The sequence below is a fragment of the Saimiri boliviensis genome, chromosome 1 (genome assembly GCF_048565385.1).
Source record: "Saimiri boliviensis isolate mSaiBol1 chromosome 1, mSaiBol1.pri, whole genome shotgun sequence".
In the NCBI taxonomy this organism is placed as follows: Eukaryota; Metazoa; Chordata; class Mammalia; order Primates; family Cebidae; genus Saimiri; species Saimiri boliviensis.
Window position 1 is genome coordinate 134,553,094 of NC_133449.1, and position 25,374 is coordinate 134,578,467.

At 42.3% G+C, this 25,374-nt stretch overlaps 1 protein-coding gene and 1 long non-coding RNA gene across 4 annotated transcripts in view; one reads left to right on the forward strand and one right to left on the reverse strand.

The window, feature by feature from the left end:
• The first annotated feature begins 5 nt into the window (after nucleotides 1-5).
• Nucleotides 6-5,211, forward strand: LOC141585423 (uncharacterized). The gene is made up of 3 exons (XR_012518883.1): nucleotides 6-64; nucleotides 788-957; nucleotides 5,128-5,211. It is a non-coding gene; the product is annotated as an uncharacterized LOC141585423 (long non-coding RNA).
• Nucleotides 5,033-25,374, reverse strand: part of CENPN (centromere protein N) — a 24,229-nt gene continuing 3,887 nt past the window's right edge. Inside the window, exons 3-11 of one of the 3 annotated variants that reach the window (XM_039462911.2) lie at nucleotides 23,337-23,382; nucleotides 20,617-20,676; nucleotides 20,162-20,238; nucleotides 17,126-17,302; nucleotides 14,082-14,183; nucleotides 11,694-11,757; nucleotides 9,619-9,731; nucleotides 5,884-6,010; nucleotides 5,033-5,608 (exon numbers count right to left, since the gene is read on the reverse strand). In XM_039462911.2, coding sequence (XP_039318845.1) covers nucleotides 5,526-5,608; nucleotides 5,884-6,010; nucleotides 9,619-9,731; nucleotides 11,694-11,757; nucleotides 14,082-14,183; nucleotides 17,126-17,302; nucleotides 20,162-20,238; nucleotides 20,617-20,676; nucleotides 23,337-23,382 — 849 coding nt within the window. In that variant the 3' untranslated portion in view covers nucleotides 5,033-5,525. The remainder of the gene's footprint in view (nucleotides 5,609-5,883; nucleotides 6,011-9,618; nucleotides 9,732-11,693; nucleotides 11,758-14,081; nucleotides 14,184-17,125; nucleotides 17,303-20,161; nucleotides 20,239-20,616; nucleotides 20,677-23,336; nucleotides 23,383-25,374) is intronic. The other 2 variants (XM_074404772.1, XM_074404765.1) reach the window with 2 other exon arrangements.

The following is a 25,374-nucleotide window of genomic DNA, read 5'->3' on the forward strand; positions in this document are numbered from 1 at the left end:
CGCGCCTCGGAGGGAGGGGACGTTAGGTGAGGCCGCCAGGAGGCGAAATTTCATCTGCCAGCAGGTAAAAGGTATTGCCCCGCCCCTCTAATCTAACCATTCTTTTTAGGAACCTCAGGCAGCAGTCAGACAAAAGATAAAGCAATACGTTGGGCAATGCGTTTACTTCCCAGAGATTAGAAACAACCCAAATGTTCAGTGGCAGATGAGGCAGAAGTACCCTAATTTCCGCCATTGTTAATTACCTAGATCTTACCGGGTACCAGGTGGGTCTGGTGGGATGCACTTTTCATGCTGTGTCATTTTGTCTTCAAAACGACTGTAGCGGGTACGTACTGTAAATTACCCCACTTTGTGTAGACATTTAGGCTTATAGAAATTAAGTTACTTAACCTAGACCACACTATACAAACGAAAGGACTGTTAAAACGGATAGGGTTAATCACATTAGGGAGGGTGGATTTGCTTGCCTCTATTTTAACTGCTGAAATTAGGATTACTGTTTGGGAGACAGTGTAGTTCAGTACATGATTCTAAAACTTAAATACTTAGACTGGATAGGTCATGTAAATGGGCATAAGGGGAACGGGGTAGACAAAAGGGAGGGGGCGGACTGCAGTGAAACACATCCTTTATTAAAAGCGGCAGCTGCTGCTCATCTTTGGTGTGGCTAGAGTTTTCTGTGAAAACTTCCAACTTTTACATACTAGCAGCAATATTCATTTTCTCTTGCTATTAATAAATTACCACAAACTTACTGCCTTAACACAAATTTATTATCTTACAGCTCTGGAGGTCAAAAGAAATGAGTCTGCTGGGCTAAGATCAAGGTGTCAGCAGGGCTGTGTTCCTTCTGGAGGCTCCAGGGGAGAATCTTTACTTGCCTTTCCCAGCTTCTAGAGGTTGCCTGCATTCCTTGGCTTGTGGCCCCTTCCTCCATCTCCAGAATCAGTAAAGGTGAGTTGAGTCTTTGTCACATCACATCACTCTGATTTCTTCACTAGTGACCGCTCCGCTTCTTCTATTCTTGAGGCCCCTTGTGATGACACTGGGCCCATTCAAGTCACTCAGGATAATTTCTCCAACTGCCAAGTCCCTTTGCCTTGCAACCTAACTGTGATAACGTGAAGTGTCTATTTGGTCTTTGTCCTGGCATGCAATTCCTAAAATCCCTGGAATCAGCAAAGTGATGTGTCTTTTTGTATGCTAATGAGTTGGCTGATGACTAGAGATCCCTAGGTAGCTTTAGGATGAGACTGGTTACTGCAAAGAGGGAGACAGCATTAGAGGCTTGGGACTTTCAGTCCTCCCCCTCAACCTCTGGGGAGGAGACAGGGGCTGAAGCTTAAGTTGATCAGTCATTCCTGTGTAATGAAGGTTCCATAAAATCCCAAAAGAGCTAGGTTTGGAGAGCTCCCAGATAGCTGAATGCATGAAGTTTCCTGGAGGGAGGCACCCTCAGAGAGGGCATGCATGGAAGCTTCATGTCCCGTCCCATAAACCTTGCCCTGTGCATCTTTTCATCTGAATCCTTTGTAACATCCCTCATAAGAAGTCAGCCAATGTGATTTCCTGAGTTCTGTGAGCTGCTCTAGCAAACTAATTGAACATGAACAAAGGGCTGTGGGAAATGCAATTTATAACTGGTTAGTCAGAAGTGCAGGTGAAAGAACCTGGGGCTGGTAGCTGGCCTCAGAAGTGGGTGGCAGCTTTGTGAGACTGAGCCCTTAATCTGTGCGGGTCTGATGCTATCTCCAGGTAGTTAGTGTTGGATTGAACTGGAGCACGAGTAGCTGGTATCTGCTGTAGAACTGACTGCTTATGTCAACCAAGAGGTGAAAGACCACACTGCAAAGCAGTGAGAGAAGGCACTGTTTTTAATTTAAAAAGAAAAGAGACAGGCTTTTGCCATGTTGGCCAGGCTGGTTTTGACCTCTTGAGCCTAAGGGATACACCTGCCTCAGCCACCAAAAGTGCTGGGATTATAGGCACAAGCTACCACATCCGGCCAAACAAGGGATTTTTATTGGGGTCTTAGAAATTGCAATTTGGGGCCGGGCACGGTGGCTCAAGCCTGTAATCCCAGCACTTTGGGAGGCCGAGGCAGGTGGATCACGAGGTCAAGAGATCAAGACCATCCCGGTCAACATAGTGAAACCCCGTCTCTACTAAAAATACAAAAAATTAGCTGGGCATGGTGGCACGTGCCTGTAATCCCAGCTACTCAGGAGGCTGAGGCTGGAGAATTGCCTGAACCCAGGAGGCGGAGGTTGCGGTGAGCCGAGATCGCACCACTGCACTCCAGCCTGGGTAACAAGAGCGAAACTCTGTCTCAAAAAAAAAAAAAAAAAAAAAAGAAATTGCAATTTGGGAGACACACATTCACCTAGAAGCCAAACTGGGTTCTGAAAAGAGGGAGAGAAATAGAGGTTTTTAAAAGAAAGTAGAGGGTTATTACATGAGTTGTTTTGAAAGAATTATCACTGGAGGAGATAAATGGCTTAGTACATGAATCCATAGTTTACTGGTTGTCGCTGTTGAGGAGTTGTAACACTGGCGAAATTCAGTTTTCCAGGATGTAGTGGTTATTGCAATTTTGGCCCAGTTCAAAGCTTCACGGCAAGTTCGTATTTTTTGTTTTTGTGTTTTCCAAGTTGCAGATTGTGCAGGCAAGTCCTTCTGAGAATGGCTTCCCAACTCCATTTTAGAGCTCTGAACCAAAGTGATGCATTTTGTGTACCACATTTCACATTTCCCTCTTTTGATCAAGATCCAAGATAGCAGAGCTGATAAATCACTTGTTGGATGGCCACAGACTAGTTATCTCTCCCTTAAAGTTAGAAACACCTGTTTCTACAGTGTCATGTCTCACAAAGTGGGTAGTCACATCAGTGCTTCCAAGATTGGTCAAATTTGAGTAACAAGGGATCCATTTTAACAAGGAGGACTGCATTAGTCTATAGCAGTTAGCTGTATATAAGGAGGGGCATACATTTGATTAACCATGTCTAAATGTTGTGACATCATGATTTTAACATAGATACAATGGGACATACAGAAGGTACAATCCCTTCTGCCAGCTGCTCAAGTCCTGGGTCCCTTGACTGGGGCTTCCAGAAGAGCAGAGCAGCTTTTGGATCCTGCTAAAAAGTGCTAAAAAAATGCACTGAAAATCAACTGATACAAAATGGATTAATAGGAGAAAAGGCATGCAAGCTTTATTAATATGCCTAGCGAAGAAGGAGAGGAATCGCAGAGTGATTAAATCCTCCAACCCCCAGTGGGGTACGGATGCTTACATACCCTTTTTCACAGGGGTGTAAGGAGATAGGGAACGTATACAGTTCTTTTGAGGAGCAGTAAATGATTATCAGGAGAATAAATGGACCAGGGAGACAGAAATTAACTTACAAATGATTCTCTTTGGAATCTGAATAAGCCTGAAGGGCAGGCCTTATGAAAAAGTCCATCCATGTGTGGCTGTATTCTTCAGTCTTCATTTCTTTGATAGACAATGAGATTTGAAGGAAAGAATAGAGGGCATTTGTTTTTCTTTTGGTAAGAAGCTTTCTTAGACAAGGAAATTCCAGAGGGAGTTCCTCTCTGCTCTTGGTTGAGGCAAGAATAAGACAAAGTTAGAGGGACCTTGACTCTGAGGCTTATTTCTTAGGCCTTTCCATTTTCAAAAGCACCCAGCATGCCCAAGTACCATCCATCATTTTCTGTGCCTCAATATTCCCTAGTCTGAAATTTCCGTCAAAGTTTGACAAACCAAAGAGTGAGCTGGCCATGAAGAGAAAAATCAAGTTAAATAGAATAGAATTTTAGCCAGGTGTGGTGGCTCACACCTGTAATCCCAGCACTTTGGGGTGCCAATGTGGGCAGATCACAAGGTCAGGAGTTCGAGACTAGCCTGGCCAACATGGTGAAACCCTGTCTCTACTAAAAATACAAAAATTAGCTGGGTGTGGTGGCGTGTGCCTGTAATCCCAGCTACTCAGGAGGCTAGGGCAGGAGAATTGCTTGAACCTGGGAGGCAGAGGTTGCAGTGAGCCGAGATCATGCTGTTGCACTCCAACGTGGGCAATAGAACAAGACTCTGTCTCAAATAAAATGAAATAAACAAACAAAAATTAGCTCGGCGTAGTGGTGAGCACCTGTCATCCTGGCTACTTGGGAGGCTGAGGGAGGAGAATCGCTTAAACCCGGGAAGTGGAAGTTGCATAAGCCGAGATTGTACCACTGCACTCCAGCCTGAGCGACAGAGTGAGACTCCGTCTCAAGATAGAATTTTGATTTTGGTGAGCCTGTCAAATATCAAAGGTTTAAAATAATCAAAATGCTGAGCACAGTGGCTTATACGTATAGTCCCAGCTACTCAGGAGGCTGCGGTTAGAGGATCGCTTGAGCCCAGGAGTTTGAGTGCAGCCTGGGCGACACAGTGATACCCTGTTTCTCTACTAGAAATACAAAAATTAGCTAGGCATGGTAGTGCATGCCTATGATCCCAGCTACTCAGAGGCTGAGGCAAGAGAATCGCTTGAACCTGGGAGGTGGAGGTGGAGATCATGCCATTGCACTCCAGCCTGGGTGACAGAAAGAGATTCTGTCAAAAAAAAAAAAAAAATTAGCTGGGCATGGTGGAGCATGTCTGTAATCCCAGTTATTTGGGAGACTAAGGTGGGAGGATCACTTGAGCTTGGGAGGGCAAGTCTGCAGTGAGCCGTGATCATGCCACTGCACTCCAGCTTGGGTGACAGAGCGAGACTCTCTCTCAAAAAATAAATAAACAAAAAATTAGAAAACATTTTTAAAAAAACATGGTATTTAGTGATGATCACTGAAAGACTTTCATCAACAGTAACTGATGTGACAGCATTTTTATATCTTTATTCATAAATCAGTATAATATTTGTCAGTTGGAATGTTATATACATGATAAAATAATTATGAAAAGTATCATATTTACAATAAGAATATTATTTTATATAACTGACTCACCAAATATGCAAGCTCTTGCAACAATAGCACAATGGACTCAACTCTGTCCTTTGAATGGACCAATTTTATGGTTCTTCTAAAAAGTTTTGAATATAGTTTCATTTTGCTTCTTTCTGTGGATCTAAGGCTTAAGAATCAATCCCTGGAAACCAGCAGCTGGAATCAGACCTCCCCAGAATCAAGAAGAGACAGCAGTGGGAAAAAGAACACAAGTCCCAAAGTCTCCAGCACTGTGCCAAATGCCTGATTTCAGAGCATTCAAGCACTCTAGGTCAAGTGTGGGGCCACATATACGTATGTCCTGTCATCTCAAAGGCCGCAACTGTTAGCAGGGTATGCGAGACAGGATGCATATCGTGGAGGAATGAGTCAGTCCCAACAATTATGTGAGCATTTCTAAAAATTCAGTAACAAGGATTCTCTAAAATACAAGTCTACAGACAGAAGCTATACAGCCAGCCATTAACGGAAGTGCACGTGCAATGTCACGAAGGAGGAGCAGTGTTTATGAAACCACACACGTCTTATTTATCTCTAATTTTAAAATAATTCATTCTCTTGTTGGGTATGCAAGTGAGCAGTGGAGAAAGAGGTGCATCTGCAATACCTGAAATTTAAATTTAAAAACAAAGGAAAAAAGAAAATTAAAAGTTGTCACAGAAGGATGGATTGGAGTCAGTTTAAAAATGGCCGAGATTAGAGGGTGGATCATGGAGGTGGCCCTCCCCCCCAATTAAGTACATAAGCGGAAGATGCACGATACAGCATTACGGGGTAGCAGACTGGGTGACGGGAGAGCTCAGAAGTAATTAGCAGATTATGAGGACAGAATGGAGGCATGTTGTTAACTTCTCTAGCTTATAAAGTAAGCTGACCACTCACCAGCTGGTGCTAAGGATTTCAATGCTTCCAGAAGATGTGGGCTAGAGAACTTTATTAGGCATCGGAGGGGTTCTTCCCTCTCAGCCAAGATACTCCCATTTAAATCACTTTTGAATTTTGTTTCAAGCTGTCAACAAACATATTTACAAGTGACGATTAAATGTATTGTATAAATGGTGAAATACAGTGAAATCAGAATGATACATTTTATTAGTTCTTGCCATTAAGAAATATAGGAATTAACAGGGGTGGGGACCATTTCATTTGCTAACTGCAAACATAGAGGGCAGGCAGGGCATGGTGGCTCACGCCTGTAATCCCAGCACTTTGGGGAGGCCAAGGCGGGTGTATCACTTCAGGTCAGGAGTTTGAGACCAGCCTGGCTAACATGGTGAAACTCCATCTGTATAAAAAATACAAATATTACCTGGGCATGGTAGTGTGTACCTGTAATCCCAGGTAACTGCTTGAACCCAAGAGGCAGAGTCTGCAGTAAGGCAAGATGGTGCCACTGTACTCCAGCCTGGGCAACAAAGTGAGACTCCATCTCAGAAAAAAAAAGAAAAAAAAAAAAAAACATAGAGGGCAACTGGTATATCAAACAACATCCAAGGCAAAATGCCAGCATGCACAGTGCCTGCCACATGGGAGACGTTACCTGTCAGTTCCGCCCTCAGGTGCCCTTTACAATTTGGATTTTTTTTTTTGAGACGGAGTTTCGCTCTTGTTACCCAGGCTGGAGTGCAATGGCGTGATCTCGGCTCACCGCAATCTCCGCCTCCTGGGTTCAGGCAATTCTCCTGCCTCAGCCTCCTGAGTAGCTGGGATTACAGGCACGTACCACCATGCCCAGCTAATTTTTTGTATTTTTAGTAGAGACGGGGTTTCACCATGTTGACCAGGATGGTCTCGATCTCTTGACCTTGTGATCCACCTGCCTCGGCCTCCCAAAGTGCTGGGATTACAGGCTTGAGCCACCGCGCCCGGCCACAATTTGGATTCTTAATGGTAAATTCATGTTATCTTCTCCAATCTGTAATTTTAATGTAAATATACCAGTTTTTTTTTTTTTTTTTTTTTTTTTTTTTTTTTTTTTTTTGAGTCATAATGAGATTTCTTTCTTTTTTGAGACAGAGTCTCACTTCGTTGCCCAAGCTGGAGTGGTGCTAACATGGTTCCCTGCAGCCTCAACCTCCTTGGCTCAAGCCATCCTCCCGCCTCAGCAAAAGCAGCTGGGACTACAGCCACATGTCACCACGCCCTGTAGTTCTGAATTTCTGTAGAGACAGGGATTCGCCATGTTACCCAGGCTGGTCTCAATCTCCTGGGTTCAAGGAATCCTCTTGCCTCAGCCTCCCAAAGTGCTGCGATTACGGGTGTGAGCCACTGCACTCAGCTGACATTTCTTTTTAACTTCTAATTATAGAAGATTTTAAACATATACAAAAGTAAAGCGTTTCATGAGTACATCACCCAGGGGAAATAATGATCAGCTTGTGGCCAGGTGCGGTGACTCAGGCCTGTAATCCCAGCACTATGGGAGGCTAATTCGGGCGGATCACCTGAGGTCGGCAGTTCAAGAACAGCCTGACCAACAGGGAAAAACCCTGTCTCTATTAAAATACAAAATCAGCTAGGTGTGGTGGTGCATGCCTGTAATCCCAGCTACTATAATCATGAGGCTGAAGCAGGAGAATTGCTTGAACCTGGAGGTTGTGGTGAGCCGAGATCGCACCATTGTACTCCAGCCTGGGCAGTAAGAGCAAAACTCCGTCTTTCAAAAAAAAAAAAAAAAAAAGTTCAAATCCTATTTTCTGCATCCTAGACCAGTGGTTCTCATGTTTGCGTGTGCAGAATCAGCTTAGAGGGCTTGTGAGGGTCCCACCTGCCCCAGTTTAGTAGGACTAGGGTGGGGCCAAGAATTGGCATTTCCTACCCGCTCCCAAGGGATGCTGACACTATTAAGCCAGGGACTATACTTTGAGAACCACTATCCTAGATTATAAACTGTTTGAAGGAACTAGTTTAAAGCCTGCCATTAAGGGACCCAACTTGAAAAGTGTCAATCCATTTCTCCCACTAAAAATACATAAAATCAAACAGGCTTTGGGCTTAAGTGAGCAGATCAAAGGCGGATTTAAAGTGTGGCCTGTAGCTGTAGAAAGGCTAAAGAGGAAAAAAATCTACTGGAGGGCTTGGGGGCAGAAAAGTGTTTTGAGTATGAGCATGGAGTGAAATTAGAGTGATCACAATATAAACCTCCAGTTCTCCTAATGGTGGCAGTGGGTTTGCGTTCAACACCTGTAGCCCCCTGCCCTGGCCTTCCTGGCAGCAGCCCATGTCTGGAAGGCACACTTCTGGAACGAGCCACATTTGTGGTACTGCCTAGGTTACTGGCTTTTCTCCATGTGATGCCAGCTGGGCTATGTAATGACTTACTGATTCATTATTTTATTCAGCAAGTATTTATGAGCACCTATTATGTGCCAAGTACTGTTCTGGGTGTGGATGGGCTAGAATGGTATAATCTACATTTTTTCCCCCTCAGATATACAGATTACAGCCAGTTATGCATAACTGCATTAATATGTTAAGATGAAACTAGAAGGCAAATTTATAATTTCCTTTTTTTTTAAAATGGAGTCTCGCTCTGTCTGCCAGGCTGAAGTGCAGTGGCACAATCTTGGCTTACTGTAACCTCCACCTGCTGGGTTCAAGTGATTCTTCTGCCTCAGCCTCCTGAATAGTTGGGATTACAGGCATGCACCCTGCATCTGGCTAATTTTTTCTTTTTGAGATGGAGTCTCACTCTGTCACCTAAGCTGGAGTGCAGCAGCGCGATCTTGGCTTACTGCAACCTCTGCCTCCCTGGTTCAAGCAAGTCTCCTACCTCAGCCTCCCGAGTAGTGGGACAACAGGTGCATGCCACAACACCCAGCTAATATTTTGTATTTTTAGTAGAGACGGAATTTCACTGTGTTAGCCAGTATGGTCTGTATCTCCTGACCTTGTGATCCACCCGTCTCAGCCTCCCAAAGTGCTAGGATTACAGGCGTGAGCCACTGTGCCCAGCTGTTTTTTTTTTTAACATTTTTAGTAGAGACAGGGTTTCACCATGTTGACCACGCTGGTGTCAAACTCCTGACCTTAGGTGATCCACCCGCCTTGGCCTCCCAAAGTGCTGAAATTACAGGCATGAGCTACCACACCCGGCTCAAATTAATAATTTATAAAGATCTCCTGTGCTAACAGAAGAACTTATAAATACAATAGAGGTCTATTTAATTCATAAATTTATTACATGAAATTAAAGTGATACATGAAAGAGGAATAGTTTCTTAGATTTGTTTTTCACTTAAGGTTTTTGTTCTTTTTAAACAATGTTGATGTCTTTTTTTTTTTGAGACAGAGTTTCACTCTTGTTACCCAGGCTGGAGTGCAATGACGTGATCTCGGCTCACCACAGCCTCCGCCTCCTGGGTTCAGGCAATTCTCCTGCCTCAACCTCCTGAGTAGCTGGGATTACAGGCACACGCCACCATGCCCAGCTAATGTTTTGTATTTTTAGTAGAGATGGGGTTTCACCATGTTGACCAGGATAGTCTCGATTTCTTGACCTCGTGATCCACCCACCTCGGCCTCCAAAAGTGCTGGGATTACAGGCTTGAGCCACTGCGCCCGGCTTAATGTTGATGTCTTAATATTCAATAGTTAATATTTATTACTATGTCTTACCTTATATTGTGCAAATTCTAGTTGTGGTTGAGGATAATCTCCAAATGTTTTTTGAGTTATTTGTTGGACTCTCTCTTTTTCTGCTATGTTTTCATGAATGATCCTTGAATCCACTATAGGTGGAAGATTTCAGATAAAACAGCCGTTAGGAATATATTTCATCCTTAAATTATCCTCCTTTCATTCCTAACCCTTCAAATTGTTTGTATAATTTTAAAATAATATTTACTGCTGCTTCTTTTGGTTGTAATAATTTCTTATTGTAGGGAAGTTGGAAAGTAAGGGTTGATAAGAGAAAAAATAAAAAAATAAAAATCGTGTAATTCCACCACCCAGAAATAAGCACTGTTAGCATTTTAGTGTATTTTTGCCTAGCTCTTTTTACAGTGAATAAAAATAAAGATGTGTGTGTGTGTGTGTGTGTGTATGTGTGTGTGTGTGTGTGTGTGTGTGTATGTTGTTTGGAGATGGAGTCTTGCTCTGTCTTCTAGGCTGGGATGCAGTAGCGCAATCTCAGCTCACTACAACCTCCACCTCCCATGTTCAAGCGATTCTCATGCCTCAGACTCCTAAGTAGCTGGGATTACAGGAGTGCACAACCATGCCCGGCTAATTTCGTATTTTTAGTAAAGATGGGGTTTTACCACGTTGGCCAGGCTGGTCTCAAACGCCTGACCTCAAGTGATCTGCCCACCTTGGCCTCCTGAAGTGTTGGGATTGCAGGTGTGAGCCACAGTGCCTATATGTGTATATATATATATTTTTTAAGAGACGGGGTCTCACTATGTTGCCCAGTCTGGACCGGATCTCCTGGGCTCAAGCAATCTTCCCACCTCAGCTTCCCAAGTAGCTGAAACCACAGATGCATACCATTGCTCCTGGCCTCATCTAAGTATTATTTAAAACTCGAATCATAAAATACCCACAATTTTATATCCTGCTTTCTTTACCTAAAATGAGATCAACAGCAGTTCATATGACATTGGCAAATCATAAAAGCGTTTAGTTTATAACAGTGGCACTGTTTTGTTTCATTGCCAAATCTTTCTTAAGAGGAAAGTTTGCATTTTTTAATGAATTTATATTTTACCCCACCATTTTTGGGAATTTACTAAAGTAATATAAATTAGTAGTTCTGTACTCTGTTTGCTTGGGATTTCTAGTGAGAGAAATTAGTAGTTCCATACTCTGTTTAATATAAATTAGTAGTTCTGTACTCTGTTCGCTTGGGTTTTCTAGTGAGAGACTTCAGTCATCTTTGAGTAGCAATATACTTAGATTCTGATTGTTCTAGAAGTTTATGCAGTGCATTAAAGCATGGGCTCCAGACCCAGACACACCTGGATTTCATAGCTGGCTCTTCCACTCCTTAGCTGTGTGACTTTGCCTAGAGAGTCACCAAACCAATGAATAGTACTTATTTTTTTTTTTTTTATTTTTTATTTTTTTTATTTTTTTTGAGACGGAGTTTCGCTCTTGTTACCCAGATTGGAGTGCAATGGCGCGAACTCAGCTCACCGCAACCTCCGCCTCCTGGGTTCAGGCAATTCTCCTGCCTCAGCCTCCTGAGTAGCTGGGATTACAGGCACGCGCCACCACACCCAGCTAGTTTTTTATATTTTTAGTAGAGACGGGGTTTCACCATGTTGACCAGGATGGTCTCGATCTCTCGACCTCGTGATCCACCCGCCTCAGCCTCCCAAAGTGCTGGGATTACAGGCTTGAGCCACCGCGCCCGGCTGAATAGTACTTATTCACAGGACTACTGTGAAGATTAAGGAAAGAATATATATAAACATCTTGTGTGGTGCCTGGCACACAAGAAATGCTCAACAACTATTAGCTAATTTTTGTTTTTGTCATTATTATTTTGTTGTTTATTGTTACTCCAGTAAATTCTAATGGAGTCCTATGGTAGATTAGCTTTCCTCCTTCAACAGATACTTAATTTTCAATTTTTCTGAAAATACATAGTGTTGAATTAGGATCCCAGTATACACGGTTTACCAAGTGAAAGAAATCTATAAGGGAATGATGCATTTCCAAAATTCAGTTTTATATTAAAATACACATACTATTTATATCTAGTCCAAGGTTTCTTTCCTGTAGAGGTGTCGTAGAGTTGTGAGTTTCAAAGGTCTAGGAAAAAAAAAAAGTGAATGTTTTACTAATTTTGACATCTTGAAGTATATATATTAATTGGTTTTAGAATATTAAAGTATGCCAAATTTTTTTTTTTTTTTTTTCAACAAAAAGTTCCGAGGCCATATCCTGGCTGAGTTGAACAGGACACTGATAAGGAGGCTGCTGGGACTGCAGCTCACTGTTCCGTTTGAGGAGCTGTGCTTTTTTATTACAGAAACGGATCTGGTGAGCCGGGCGTGGTGGCTCACACCTGTAATCCCAGCACTTTGGGAGGCCAAAGCGGGTGGATCACGTCAGGAGATCGAGACCATCCTGGCAAACACGGTGAAACCCCGTCTCTACTAAAAACACAAAAAATTAGCTGGGTGTGGTGGCACACACCTGTAGTTCCAACTACTTGGGGGGGTGAGGCAGGAGAATCACTTGAACCTGGGAGGCAGAGGTTGCGGTGAGCCAAGATCACGCCATTGCACTCCAGCTTGGGCAACAAGAACAAAACGCCGTCTCAAAAAAAAAAAGAAAAGAAAAGAAAAAGAAATGGATCTGGCAAGTGTAAAGCCCAAGGAATCAGCAGAAGCATTTGCACTGTGGTATTTCATCATCGTCAGTGCTGAATCTTCACAACCCTAAAACACTTACTGAGATTGCTTTTGGAAACATAACCTTCCTACCATAAGTCTGAATCTCCTGAATCCCTTCTCCTACGTTCGCCCACTGAAGCCACTGTTTTTATAGTTCAGTGCTTGACAATGTGGATTTTCCTAAGAATGCTATTGTCATTTTTTTGTTTTTGAGACAATATCTCATTCTGTTGCCCAGGCTGGAGTGCAGTAGTGTAATCACGGCTCACTGTAGCCTCAATCTCCCTGGGCTATGGCGATCCTCTTACCTAACCCTCCCAGGTAGCTGGGATTACAGGCACATGCCACTACACCTGGCTATTTATTGTATTTTTGGTAGAGATGGGGTTTTGCCATATTGCCCAAGCTGGTCTTGAAGTCCTGGGCTCAAGGAATTCACCCAAAGAGCTAGGGGTACAGGCATGAGCCACTGTGCCTGACCACTACTGTCATATGACAGCAGAAGAGTTTATATCAATTTGGTGGAAGGTAGTAGGTAGGAGGGGATGGCTAGAGAAGAAAATTATGATTTAACTTAAAAAAAAAATTATTTTTTATTTTGTAGAGATGGGTTCTCCCTACGTTGCCCAGACTGGTCTCGAAATCCTGAGCTGAAGCAATCCTCCAACCTTGGCCTCCTAAAGTGCTGGATTACAGGACTGAACCACTGTGCCTGGCCTCATGATATAACTTTTTTTTTTTTTAAGATGGAGTTTTGCTCTTGTTGCCCAGGCTGGAGTGCAATGGCATAATCTTGGGTCACTGCCACCTCCGCCTCCTGGGTGCAAGTGATTCTCCTGATTCAGCCTCCCAAATAGCTGGGATTACAGGCATCCACCATCATGCCCAGATAATTTTGTATTTTTAGTAGAGATGGCTTTCTCCGTGTTGGTCAGGCTGATCTCGAACTCCTGACCTCAGGTGATCTGCCCGCCTCAGCCTCCCAAAGTGCTGGGAATACAAGCGTGAGCCACCGTGCCTGGCTGGCAAAACTTCTTAATGCTAGTTTTTCCTTAAAGAGGGACTACTTGCAGAGAGCATCACTTCTTTCTGCTTAGAACAGATCAAAATGCATAACTATAACATCTCTAATGGCTCAAAGATATACAGAGCGCATTAACAATCCAACACAGGAGTCTCGACACATATGCAGACATTTGTCATGCTTAGTTTGAAAAAATACCCCTGCATTGTAAGGACAGATCTGTACTTGTCATTAGAGGGAACATTACGTTCCAATAATTTTAACAAATGAATTTTGGGACTTAAAAAAAGCACACTTTTCTCTTTAATTCCAGTGCCTATATAACCTGCTAGACTGATGGGACAAAAAACTAATCACACTTTTCTGTTGTTTGATAGAATAATGTATTTAGCTTCAAGAGACAATGTAAATTTACTCTAAAGAAAAAACAGATTCTAGATTAGCTGATTTGGAGGCTGAGATCTATAACATAGACTCTAATGACTAATGAGTGGTATAAAACACAATATAATTATAAAGAGATGACTGAGGAATTTTTATTTTCCTTTCATGTTCACTAATAGCAAGCTTTCTTCATTTCAGTAATATCTGAAGTGATCTCCTCTTGTCAAGAGGTAGATTTTCCCAGTAGCGACTTTTCCCACTAGCTTCTAACTCTGGTATGAAAGAGAAAATAAAGATTTACCTTTAAAGAGAGTCACAGATTGGCTCACCTGATTATACTGTTTAAAAACAATAGCCTTGAGAGACTCCAGATATCTACTTCTCAGGTCCATTTTCACAATCTGATGGTGTTTGCTAGCAACTGTCAGTGCCTTGAAATGAAAATGTGCAAGACTTTTATTAGGATTACTGTCTCTGTGTTTGTAATATTTGTCAAAGTAAAATATTAGGAACTGCAATTAGTGAATAGTTTCCCCTTAAGTGTAAAAAAAAGAAATCTAGAAAAAAATCTGAAAGCCTGTTGCTAATTTCAAAAACAGCATGGTTAATGCTATTAAGATTCTCATAAATGCAGTTTTTTAAATCATTTTTTAAGAAAAGTGACCCTGTTTAAAGTTAGGAGTTATAATAAATCAAGTTCAGACTTAGGAATAAAAAATAAATACTCAAAATGTTACTGTTTTTGAATATGAGTCATCTAATACTATAATGATACTGCCATTCAGAAATGCAGATATGTATGCTTTATGGCAAATACTGAAGAAAAAAGTGTGTATTGAATACAGCTTAAAAAAGTTTCCTGTCAAGGAAAAAGAAGACTGAAACAGAATTACTATGATAGGTCAAGATGTTTACTTGGATCTAGAGAATAGAGACAAGTTTGCCTTAAGATGTGCAATAGAAATGAACATTAGTCCGAGTGGTGGCTCATGTCTGTAATCCCAGAGCTCTGGCAGGCCGAGGTGGGTGTATCACTTGAGGTGAGGAGTTCAAGACCAGCCTGGACAATAAGGTGAAACTCCATCTCCACTAAAAATACAAAAATACATTAGCCAGGCATGGTGGTGAGTGCCTGTAGTCCCAGCTACTCGGGAGGCTGAGGCAGGAAAATCGATTAAACCTCGGAGGTGGAGAGTGCAGTGAGCAAAGATCATGTCCCACTGTACCCGGGGTGACAGGGCGAGACTCTGTCTCAAAAAAAAAAAAAAAAAAAAAAAAAATAGAACACTAGCCTTTAGGGTAATGTTTAAACTACCTGTGGTAAGGTAATGTTTAAACTACCTAGGTGTAACTGAATGAAAGACTACTATGTGTCATGGAGGAGGAGAGCCCAAATGTAAAGAAGTGTTAAAAGGAAATAGAATTGAGTAGCAGTCTTTGCCATTTCGATAAACCACCAAAAAACTTAAATGACAAGCAAGTACAGTCACAGGGATCCTGGCGCTCGCCTGGTCACAACACTGGAGTCCACACAGCGGCTCCACTCAGCTCTGTACCCAGCTCTGCTGTGTGTAGTGACAGGAGGTGATGCAGCCAGGATGGCGAAGCTACTCACTACAACCAGCTGATGTGGCAGCTCTGGAACCAATTGAAGGTGCCACTGCGGTTGTGAATGCTAATAGTGGCAGCAGCAATTGCCACGCCAATTTAGGGAGAACTTACTTTGGGGAAAGATCCTAAGAAGCTTGTGATACTAAAGGCAGAACCATAAAGAGAAGCAGACTCTGAACAGAGGCTACATCTTAGGTTAAAGCAGTCTCCTTGTGTATGGAATGTGGGAGAAATGGTTCCAAATGAAAATGATGTTCATCAATAGGCAAATTATACAGTTATGAAAAAGCAATGAGGTATATTCATTTGTAACCATGTGGAAATGTTCTGTTGAATTTCTTTTTTTGAGTTTCTTTCTTGTTGCCCAGGATGGAGTGCAATGGCACAATCTTGGCTCACTGCAATCACCACCTCCCAGGTTCAAGTGATTTTCCTGCCTCAGCTTCCCAAGTAGCTGGGATTACATGCGCCCGCCACCATCTCAGCTAATTTTTTTGTATTTTTAATAGAGATGGGGTTTCACCATGCTGGCCAGTCTGGTCTTGAGCTCCTGACCTCAGGTGATCCACCTGCCTTGGCCTCCCAAAGTGCTGGGATTACAGGCATGAACCACCAAACCCGGCCTGCCCTGGCTTTTCTTTTTTTTTTTTTTTTGAGACGGAGTTTCACCCTTGTTACCCAGGCTGGAGTGCAATGGCGTGATCTCGGCTCACCGCAACCTCCTGGGCTCAGGCAATTCTCCTGCCTCAGCCTCCTGAGTAGCTGGGATTACAGGCATGTGCCACCATGCCCAGCTAATTTTTTGCACTTTTAGTAGAGACGGGGTTTCACCATGTTGACCAGGATGGTCTCGATCTCTTGATCTCGTGATCCACCCGCCTCGGCCTCCCAAAGTGCTGGGATTACAGGCTTGAGCCACCGCGCCTGGCAAATATATACATATTCAATTTTTTTTTTTTTTTTTGAGACAGAGTTTCGCTCGTTACCCAGGCTGGAGTGCAATGGCGCGATCTCGGCTCACCGCAACCTCCGCCTCCTGGGTTCAGGCAATTCTCCTGCCTCAGCCTCCTGAGTAGCTGGGATTACAGGCACGCGCCACCATGCCCAGCTAATGTTTTGTATTTTTAGTAGAGACGAGGTTTCACCATGTTGACCAGGATGGTCTTGATCTCTTGACCTCGTGATCCACCCACCTCCCAAAGTGCTGGGATTACAGGCTTGAGCCACCGCACCCGCTGCCTTGGCTTTTCTAATAAACATCCTGTCAAAGGAAATAGCAAACTCTGACGGTAGTTATTTTGAATGTATGGAACAGGGAATAGGGGTATGAAGCTTTGAAGCCTTTTTATCTTTAGAGACTTCTATATTGGTTGCATTTTTTTATATTAAGCATGCATTATTTCTAGATCAAAAAACAATAAAGTATAGCCCCAAACTAATACCTTATGCTGTGTTCCCATCTGCAGATAACAACTCTCTGTTTCTTATTTTAAGAGAACAAGAATTAAATGTGGTATTCTTTATCTTTTTTTTTTTGAGGTGATATGTTGCTTTGTCTTGTGATCACAGCTCACTGCAGCCTTGGAATCCTGGGACAAGCAATCCTCCCACTTCAGCCTCCCAAATAGCTGGGACCACAGGTACACGCCACTACACCTCACCTGGTATTCTGTATCAAATACTTATTGAGCAGTTAAAATCTTTATAGAACTTTGCGATAAGGATAATAAAATATTACAGCTTGTGACAATTTCTTCCATACCTGACCCAGAAGTGGTGCATTGCACCTCAGCCTGGAGGAGGACGTGAAGGCGTACGGAGTCTGGGAGTAGTATACCACATAGGTGGGTTTGTACTGGTTTGGCTTTGTGTACTGTGTTCCCCAGGCAATTCGAATCCAGACTGCATTCTCCTCAGTTTCTCTGAAGCTGACTGTCACCTCATTAAAAAAAAAAAAAAAAAAAAAAAAAAAAAAGGATTAAGTTTCCTAATTAAAATCTCACTGTGGCACCAATTCCAGGTGATTTTTAGGGGTAAGTGATGATGTCCCTATAATTTTTTTTTTTTTTTGAGACGGAGTTTCGCTCTTGTTACCCAGGCTGGAGTGCAATGGCATGATCTCGGCTCACTGCCACCTCCGCCTCCTGGGTTCAGGCAATTCTCCTGCCTCAGCCTCCAGAGTAACTGGGATTACAGGCATGTGCCACCATGCCCAGCTAATTTTTTGTATTTTTAGTAGAGACGGGGTTTCACCATGTTGACCAGGATGGTCTCGATCTCTTGACCTTGTGATCCACCCGCCTCGGCCTCCCAAAAGTGCTGGGATTATAGGCTTGAGCCACCGCGCCCGGCGATGTCCCTATAATCTTGCATGCAGGTTGAGACCTGGCAGTCTTTTCTCCTTTTCAGGAGTATTTTGGGTATTTTTGGGAAAACATTTTGCGATTAAAAAAAAAAATCTTTTTCATTTCTTTTTTTCGAGACTGGGTCTTACTCTGTTGCTCTGGCTGGAGGGCTGTGGCATGATCCTAGCTCACTCACTGCAGCCTCCACTTCCTGGGCTCGAGCCATCCTCCCATCTCAGCCTCCTTAGTAGCTGGGACCACAGGCACATGCCATCATGCCTGGCTAATTTTTTTAAAAAAGTTTTTTTTGCAGAGAAAAATAATTTCTTGGGCTTGTCCTGAAAACTGCTCTTCCAGCTGTAAGAGTTTATGAGGTAAGGCAGCCTTATAAATGAGATTGTTTTATAATGAAGCCTTTTCAGCATCTAGCACAGATCTAGCATCCACTATCAAGTTTAAGAGTAAGATTTCTATGTAATTAAGTCAGGTGTTATGACTCATGCCTGTAATCCCAGCACTTTGGGAGGCTGAGGTCGGAGAATTGCTTGAGCCCAAGAGTTTGAGAACAACCTGACCAATGTAGTGAAACTCCATCTCTACCAAAAAAAAAAAAAAAAAAAAAAAGCCAGGCACGGTAGCATGTGCCTATAGTCCCAGCTACTTGAGAGGCTGAGGTGGGAAGATGGCTTGAGCCTGCAAGGTCGAGGCTATCATGAGCCAAGATCATGTCAGTGCATTCCAGCCTGGGCAACAGAGTGAGACCATGTCTCATTTAAAAAAAAAAAAAAAAAAAGGAAAAAAGAAACATAAGATTTCTGTGTAATAATGGGCTTAAAAATATACTATTCCTAATGCTCTTATGCATTTAGCTCAGAAGGTAAAAACTCCTGTGGGAATGTTATATGGCGAGACCAGAGGAAGTACTACCCTGTATCCATTTCATTGATAAAATACAGGCCCTTCTAAACTGCTACATATGGTTGCCAGTTAGTCTGGAATTTAATAGCCGGTTCCTAGATTCTCAGCTCCCCTCTAATTCAGCTTCCCTTTAAAGCTCTGAGCCTGGAAATGAGGAACTTGAGTGAAATGCACTTGGCTCGCCCACGTCTCTATTTCCTCCCTCTGAGATCTTGTTCTAGGAAAAGTGGGTTGTTATGGTGGCACTAGCAAATTCTGCTCCCTTTATTTAGCTCCTTTTCTGAATTCCCTCAGTCCAGGAGACAAGGAAGTCTCCCCAGTCCAGGGTATGGTGGCGCAGAGCTGTGTGACTTTCTTGGGTGAGCAGCACAGAGCTTGGCCCCAGTCACGTGCTGTAGGCCTCTACTAGCTTGAATGCAAGGGCATCTTATTCTGAATAGCTTCTTTGTTTCACATTACAAAAGCAAAAACATCTGTGAAATCAAGGGTGCTTCAGATTTGTACTGACCATTACTGGAACTACTAGCTCCATGTGGCTACTTAATGTAAAATCATTAAAGTTAAATAAGATTAAAAATTCAGGCCGGGTACGGTAGCTCACGCCTCTAGTTCCAGCATTTTGGGAGGCTGAGGTAGGCAGATCACCTGAGGTTAGGAGTTCAAGACTAGCCTGGTCAACATGGAGAAACTCTGTCTCTACTGGAAATACAAAAGGTAGCTGGGCCTACTGGTGCACACCTGTAGTCCCAGCTACAGGAGGCTAAGCCAGAAGAATTTCTTGAACTCAGGAGGCAGAGGTTGCAGTGAGCCGAGATCTCGCCACTGCACTCCAGCCTGGGTGACTAAGACTCTGTCTAAAAAAAAAAAAAAAAAAAAAAAGAGAGATTAAAAATTCAGCTGCTCAGTCACACTAGCCACATTTCAAGTGCTCAGCAGCCACATGTGGCTGAACTGAGCAGTGACAATAAAGAGCAGTTCCATCACTGCAGAGAGCTCTATTGGATTGAGTTCTGCCTGAAAAGGAAGTATCACCCCCTGAATGGACAGGTGAGAGGAAAGGGAAGATTTTATAATATTTACAGTGTGTCTTTGATATGGAGTAGAACAGTATGAACTATTACTAACTGAATTTCTTTTTTTTTTTTTTTTTTTTGAGAAGGAGATTCGCTCTTGTTACCCAGGCTGGAGTGCAATGGCGCGATCTCGGCTCACCGCAACCTCCGCCTCCTGGGCTCAGGCAATTCTCCTGCCTCAGCCTCCTAAGTAGCTGGGATTACAGGCACGCGCCACCACGCCCAGCTAGTTTTTTTGTATTTTTAGTAGAGACGGGGTTTCACCATGTTGAGCAGGATGGTTTCAATCTTTCGACCTCGTGATCCACCCGCCTCGGCCTCCCAAAGTGCTGGGATTACAGGCTTGAGCCACCGCGCCCGGCCTCTAACTGAATTTCTTACCAAAAAAAACTAAGTAGCAAATTTTAAGTGCACAGACATCATTACATTGAATTTTATGTAAAAGATGATTTTTATTCTTACATTCTTTAATGCTCTCTGAAGAATTTTCTTAAATGAATTTTTGAATTGTTTCATATCAAAAAGGTCAACATCTTCACCTGCCAAAGTGAAACACAATAAAGAAAAATCAAGACAGCTACAATGTCTTCAGTAAATACATTTACAAAGAACCCTGAAACTAAGCATTTAGTATAATTCTAGAGCAATAATGATCAAATCACACAAATGCTGCTAGTACTTCTGACATGGCACCAAGAAATATGCTTCTCATTTTCCATAAAGGTGTAATAAATAATCACCTAATTTTGAAAGAAATGAGGAACATACTGCTATTTTTTTTTTTTTTTTTTTTTTTTGAGATGGTGTCTCACTTTGTCACCCAGGCTAGAGTACAGTGGATCTCAGCTCACCTCTGCCTCCTGGGTCCAAGCCAAAATATCAAATACAAACATTCAATTATAAACAGAAAATATTACCTGGTTCTTTACTCATCTGAAAAACATCCCAGATTTTCTGGTGTTGATGAAATTGAGTATCTGAGAGAGAGAAAAAAGGTTTACTACTAGCATATCATAGAACTTTGAAGTAATATGCTTATTGATATTTTTATAATATAAAACTGGGGAAAATAACAGTAATTCACAAATGGGGTTATACAGATTTATATTCAAAACATAAACTTTATATGGATTAAATTTACTTCATACGAATAAAGCAAATCATTATCCAATCCAGCCCATTAAGATGACACAGTTGAGTTTTGGTATTTATTCTATGTTAGCCCATTTATTCTATTTCCACATAAGCCTGCCCCACAGAATGCCACATTAATCTTGCACAAGAGGGAATGCTGTGCCCCACAGGACCCACATTTGAGTCACCTGTTCCTCTGTCTGAAGCCTCTTCTCCTAGCTCCTTACACATCCCATTCCCCACCTCATTCTGCTCTCTACTCAGAGTAGCCCCCACCCTCATCACCCCACCCCAAACGTCCCGTGTTAGTTCCCAGTTCCCATCGGAGGACGCACCATTACCTGATGTCATATTACGTATATATATATTTATATGTGTGTGTGTGTGTGTGTGTGTGTGTGTACTTATTATATTTTTGAGATTGAGTTTCACTCTTGTTGCCCAGGTTGGAGTGCAATAGTGCGAGTTCAGCCCATTGCAACCTCTGCCTCCTGGGTTCAAGCAATTCTCCTGCCTCAGTATCTCGAGTAGCTAGGATTGCAGATGCCTGCCACAATGCCCTGCTAATTTTTTGTACTTTTAGTAGAGATGGGGTTTCACCATGTTGGCGAGGCTGGTCTCGAACTCCTGACCTCAGGTGATCCACTCACCTCGGCCTCCCAAAGTGCTGGGATTACAGGCGTGAGCTACCGTGCCTGGCTACATTATGTATTTAGATGTTCATTTATACACTACCTGTCTTCCCAACTAGACATTCATGGAAGTGAGGGACCTGTTTACTGTTGTAGTCCCAGGTCTAAACTTAACTGTGTAGCATAAAGCAAGCACTCAGTATTTATTTTGTTTTTCTAAAAGACAGGGTTTCACTATGTTAACTGGACTTTGAACTAGCAGGGTCAAGCGATCCTCCTGCCTCAGCCTCCCAAGTGTTGCACACCATCATACCAGGCTTCAGTTTATGTTTGATGAACGATGCCGATGCCCTGAATTCAGCGATGGCATAGTTGGAGCAAGGTATTAATAAAGATAATTTTCATTACACTTACAGAAAACAGCTAATACATAATGATCACAATTAGTAGATACCAGGTTCTATTCTAAGTATTTAACATCTTATTTAATCCTCACCATAACCTTATGTGATATTATCACTATTATACAGTTTGGTCAAATGATAAAACCAGACATGTTGGCATGGCACAGAGATGTTAACCAGCTTTTTCCAGAGCTCACAGGGAGGCAATAATGGAGCCATGAAATGAACCCAAGAAATCTGGCCCCAAGGCCTGTGTTCTCAGCCCCTATACTACGTTGCCTCCTGATGATAAAAACAGACATCTTAAAAAAGTACAGACAGCAAAGCTAGACAAAAATCAATGAGAGGAAGGGAGGAAAGGTGAGAAACTGCAGTGTAATAGGAATAAATTTTCCGAAAGATATTTTCAAATGCTGTAATAATAATACAGACTCTTCTTCACTTATGATGGGGCTATGCCCGATAAATCCACCTTGAGGTGAATATAATTCACCTACCCTTCATACATCCTAGCTTAGCCTACCTTATAGGTGCTCAGAGCACTTACAGTAGCCTACAGTTGGGCAAAATCACCCAACATAAAGGCTTATATCATAAAGTGTTGAATACCTAATGTAACTTATTAAATACTGTACTGAAAGTGAGAAAAGAATGGTCATATGGGAACTCGAAGCATGGTTTCTGTTGAATCCCTGCTGCTTTCCTACTGGCATGCTGCTTTCATACTAGTTGAAAAATGTTAAGTTGAGCTATTGTAAGTTGGCAACCTGAGTAATACAAAGCCTAACAAGCATTTACTTTGTGCTTATGATGTGCCAGTTACCACACTAACAGCTTCTCAGGCATTATCTCATTTAATGCTAACAAGAATCCTGTGAAGTACATACTGTACTATTATCTCTGCTTGAAGTCTGAGGCTTAGAAAGGTGTTGTAACTTGGCAAAGAACATGTAGCCAAGTGACACAGCTGGGATTTGAAACAAGGTCTCCTCGACTCTAGAACCTGAGGCCTTATGTACAAAACTGTTTCTGGATCAGGTACAGCGGTTCACACCTGTAATCCCAGCACTGTGGGAGGCAGAGGCAGGATGACCACTTGAACCCAGGAGCTGGAGACAGCCTGGGCAACATGGCAAAACATGGCAAAAAATAGAAAAAATTAGCCACGCATGGTGGTACAAGCCTATAGTCCCAGCCACTTGGGAGGCTGACGTTGGAAGATCACTTGAATCCAGGAGCAGAGGTTGCAGTGAGTTGAGATCGTGTCACTACACTCCAGCCTGGGTGACAGAGGGAGAAGGTTGGAAGATCACTTGAATCCAGGAGCAGAGGTTGTAGTGAGCTGAGATGGTGTCACTACACTCCAGCCTGGGCGACAGAGGGAGACTCTGTCTCACATAGAAAGAAATAAAATTGCCTCTGATGAAACTGATTGGTTAAGTGTAAATACAAATCACTAAAACTTACAAATGATGTCTAACAGGGCAGCATCATTGAGACTTGCATGCTTTTCCTAAAAAAGAAAACATATTAATTAGCCTAACTGTGGTGATAGGTTTGTTTGTATCCCTTTAATACACATTTTAGGATTGGTTAGAACAGACTACTAGCACGTTCTCAGTACTTCACTGACAACCTGTCTCCCCTCTGTTCTCCTGTTAACCAGTGGACATTCTTTCTGATTCATGTCTCAGTCCAGGCATTCAAAATCTTCGCTCACAATTTATTCCTCATTTATCACTTTTAATTTCTGGATTTTTTTTTTTTAAAATGAACTTTATTGAACTATAATTATCATCCATTAAACTATATATATTATTAAAGTATACAATTTGCTGAGTTATGACTTATGAATATACACACAAAACCATTACCACAACCAAGACAGTGACAAGATCCAACAGCACTGCCTCCCAAATGTTCTCCTGTCTATTTTTTTTTTTTTGAGGCACAGTCTCATTGCTGCCCAGGAGTGCAAAGGTGCAATCTTCGCCCACTGCAACCTTTGTCTCCCAGGTTCAAGTGACTCTCCTGCCGCAGCCTCCTGAGTAGTTGGGATTACAGGTGTGCACCACCACGCCCATCTAATTTTTGTAGTTTTAGTAGAAGTGGAGTTTTCATGTTGGCCAGGCTGTTCTCCTAACCCCAAATGATCTGCCTGCCTTGGCATTCCAAAGTGCTGGGATTCCAGGCAGAGGCCATTGGGCCCAGTCTTGTGTCTCTTTCTTGTCACCACCCCCCTCACTCTTCTTTGTCCCCGTGTCTCTACCTCCCAACTGTTAGTCCTGAGGCAAACACTGATGTGCTTTCTGTCATTATAGATTTGTTTGCATTTTCTAGAGGTTTGTGTGAATGTTAACGTTAAGTATGTACTTGTTTTTTTGGTCTGGCTTTTACTTAGCACAGTTATTTTGATATCATCCATATGTTGGCATCTATGAATACTTCACTCCTTTTTATTGCTGAGTGTATCCACTGTATGGATGCATCACAATCTGTTCATCTGTTTACCTGATGATGGACATTTGGGTTGTCTCCAGTTTGTGGTTTCTATGAATAATGTTGCTGTGAACATTAGTATACATGTGTTTATGTGGATCTGTTTTGGTTTTAAAACAATGCTACAATGCATCTTAATTTCTATAAATACTTATCAATTATATTATTTACATATACTTCCTTATTTTTTACTATTTTCTTACTATGAATTTCCATAAATAGAATTGCTAGGTCAAAAAGTGTATTTATTTAAAAGTAAAGGAAGTTGGGTGCGGTGGCTCATACTGGTAATCCCAGCACTTTGGAAGGCCAAGGCAAGCGGATCACTTGAGGTCAGGAGTTGGAGATCAACCTGGTCAACATGGCAAAACCTTATCTCTACTGAAAATACAAAAATTAGCCCGATATAGTGGTGCATGCCAGCAGTCCCAGCTACGCAGGAGGCTGAGGCAGGAGAATCGCTTGAATGTGGGAGGCAGAGGTTGCAGTGAGCCGACTGTGCCACTGCACTCCAGCCTGGGTAACAGAGCAAGACTCTGTCTCAAAAATAAGTAAATAAAATAAACAAGTTAAATGAAGGAGAAACCAGTATATTGGAATAAGAAAATTATTTGAACTATATGTGCAACTTTTCTGATAGTCTGAAAACATTTTAAAACAAAAAGCAATTAAGCAGATAAATACACATGAAAGGATTCCTTTCTCTGCAACTTTGTCAACAAATCTGGCTGTTGTCTTTTGATACTTGATAATTAGATAGGTTTAGAAAAATACTGTAAAAATTACTGCTCATTATTTAAATTTGTACTGAGTGTTTTTTTCTCCTATGGTATTCACTTATTCTTTCTTATTGATTTGTAAGCATTCTTTTTCTGTTTTTTTTTTTTGAAATGGAGTCTCGCTCTGTTGCTAGGCTGGAATGCAGTGGTGTGATCTCGGCTCACTGCAACCTCTGCTTCCCAGGTCCAAGTGATTCTCCTGCCTCAGCCCTCCTAGTGGCTAGGAC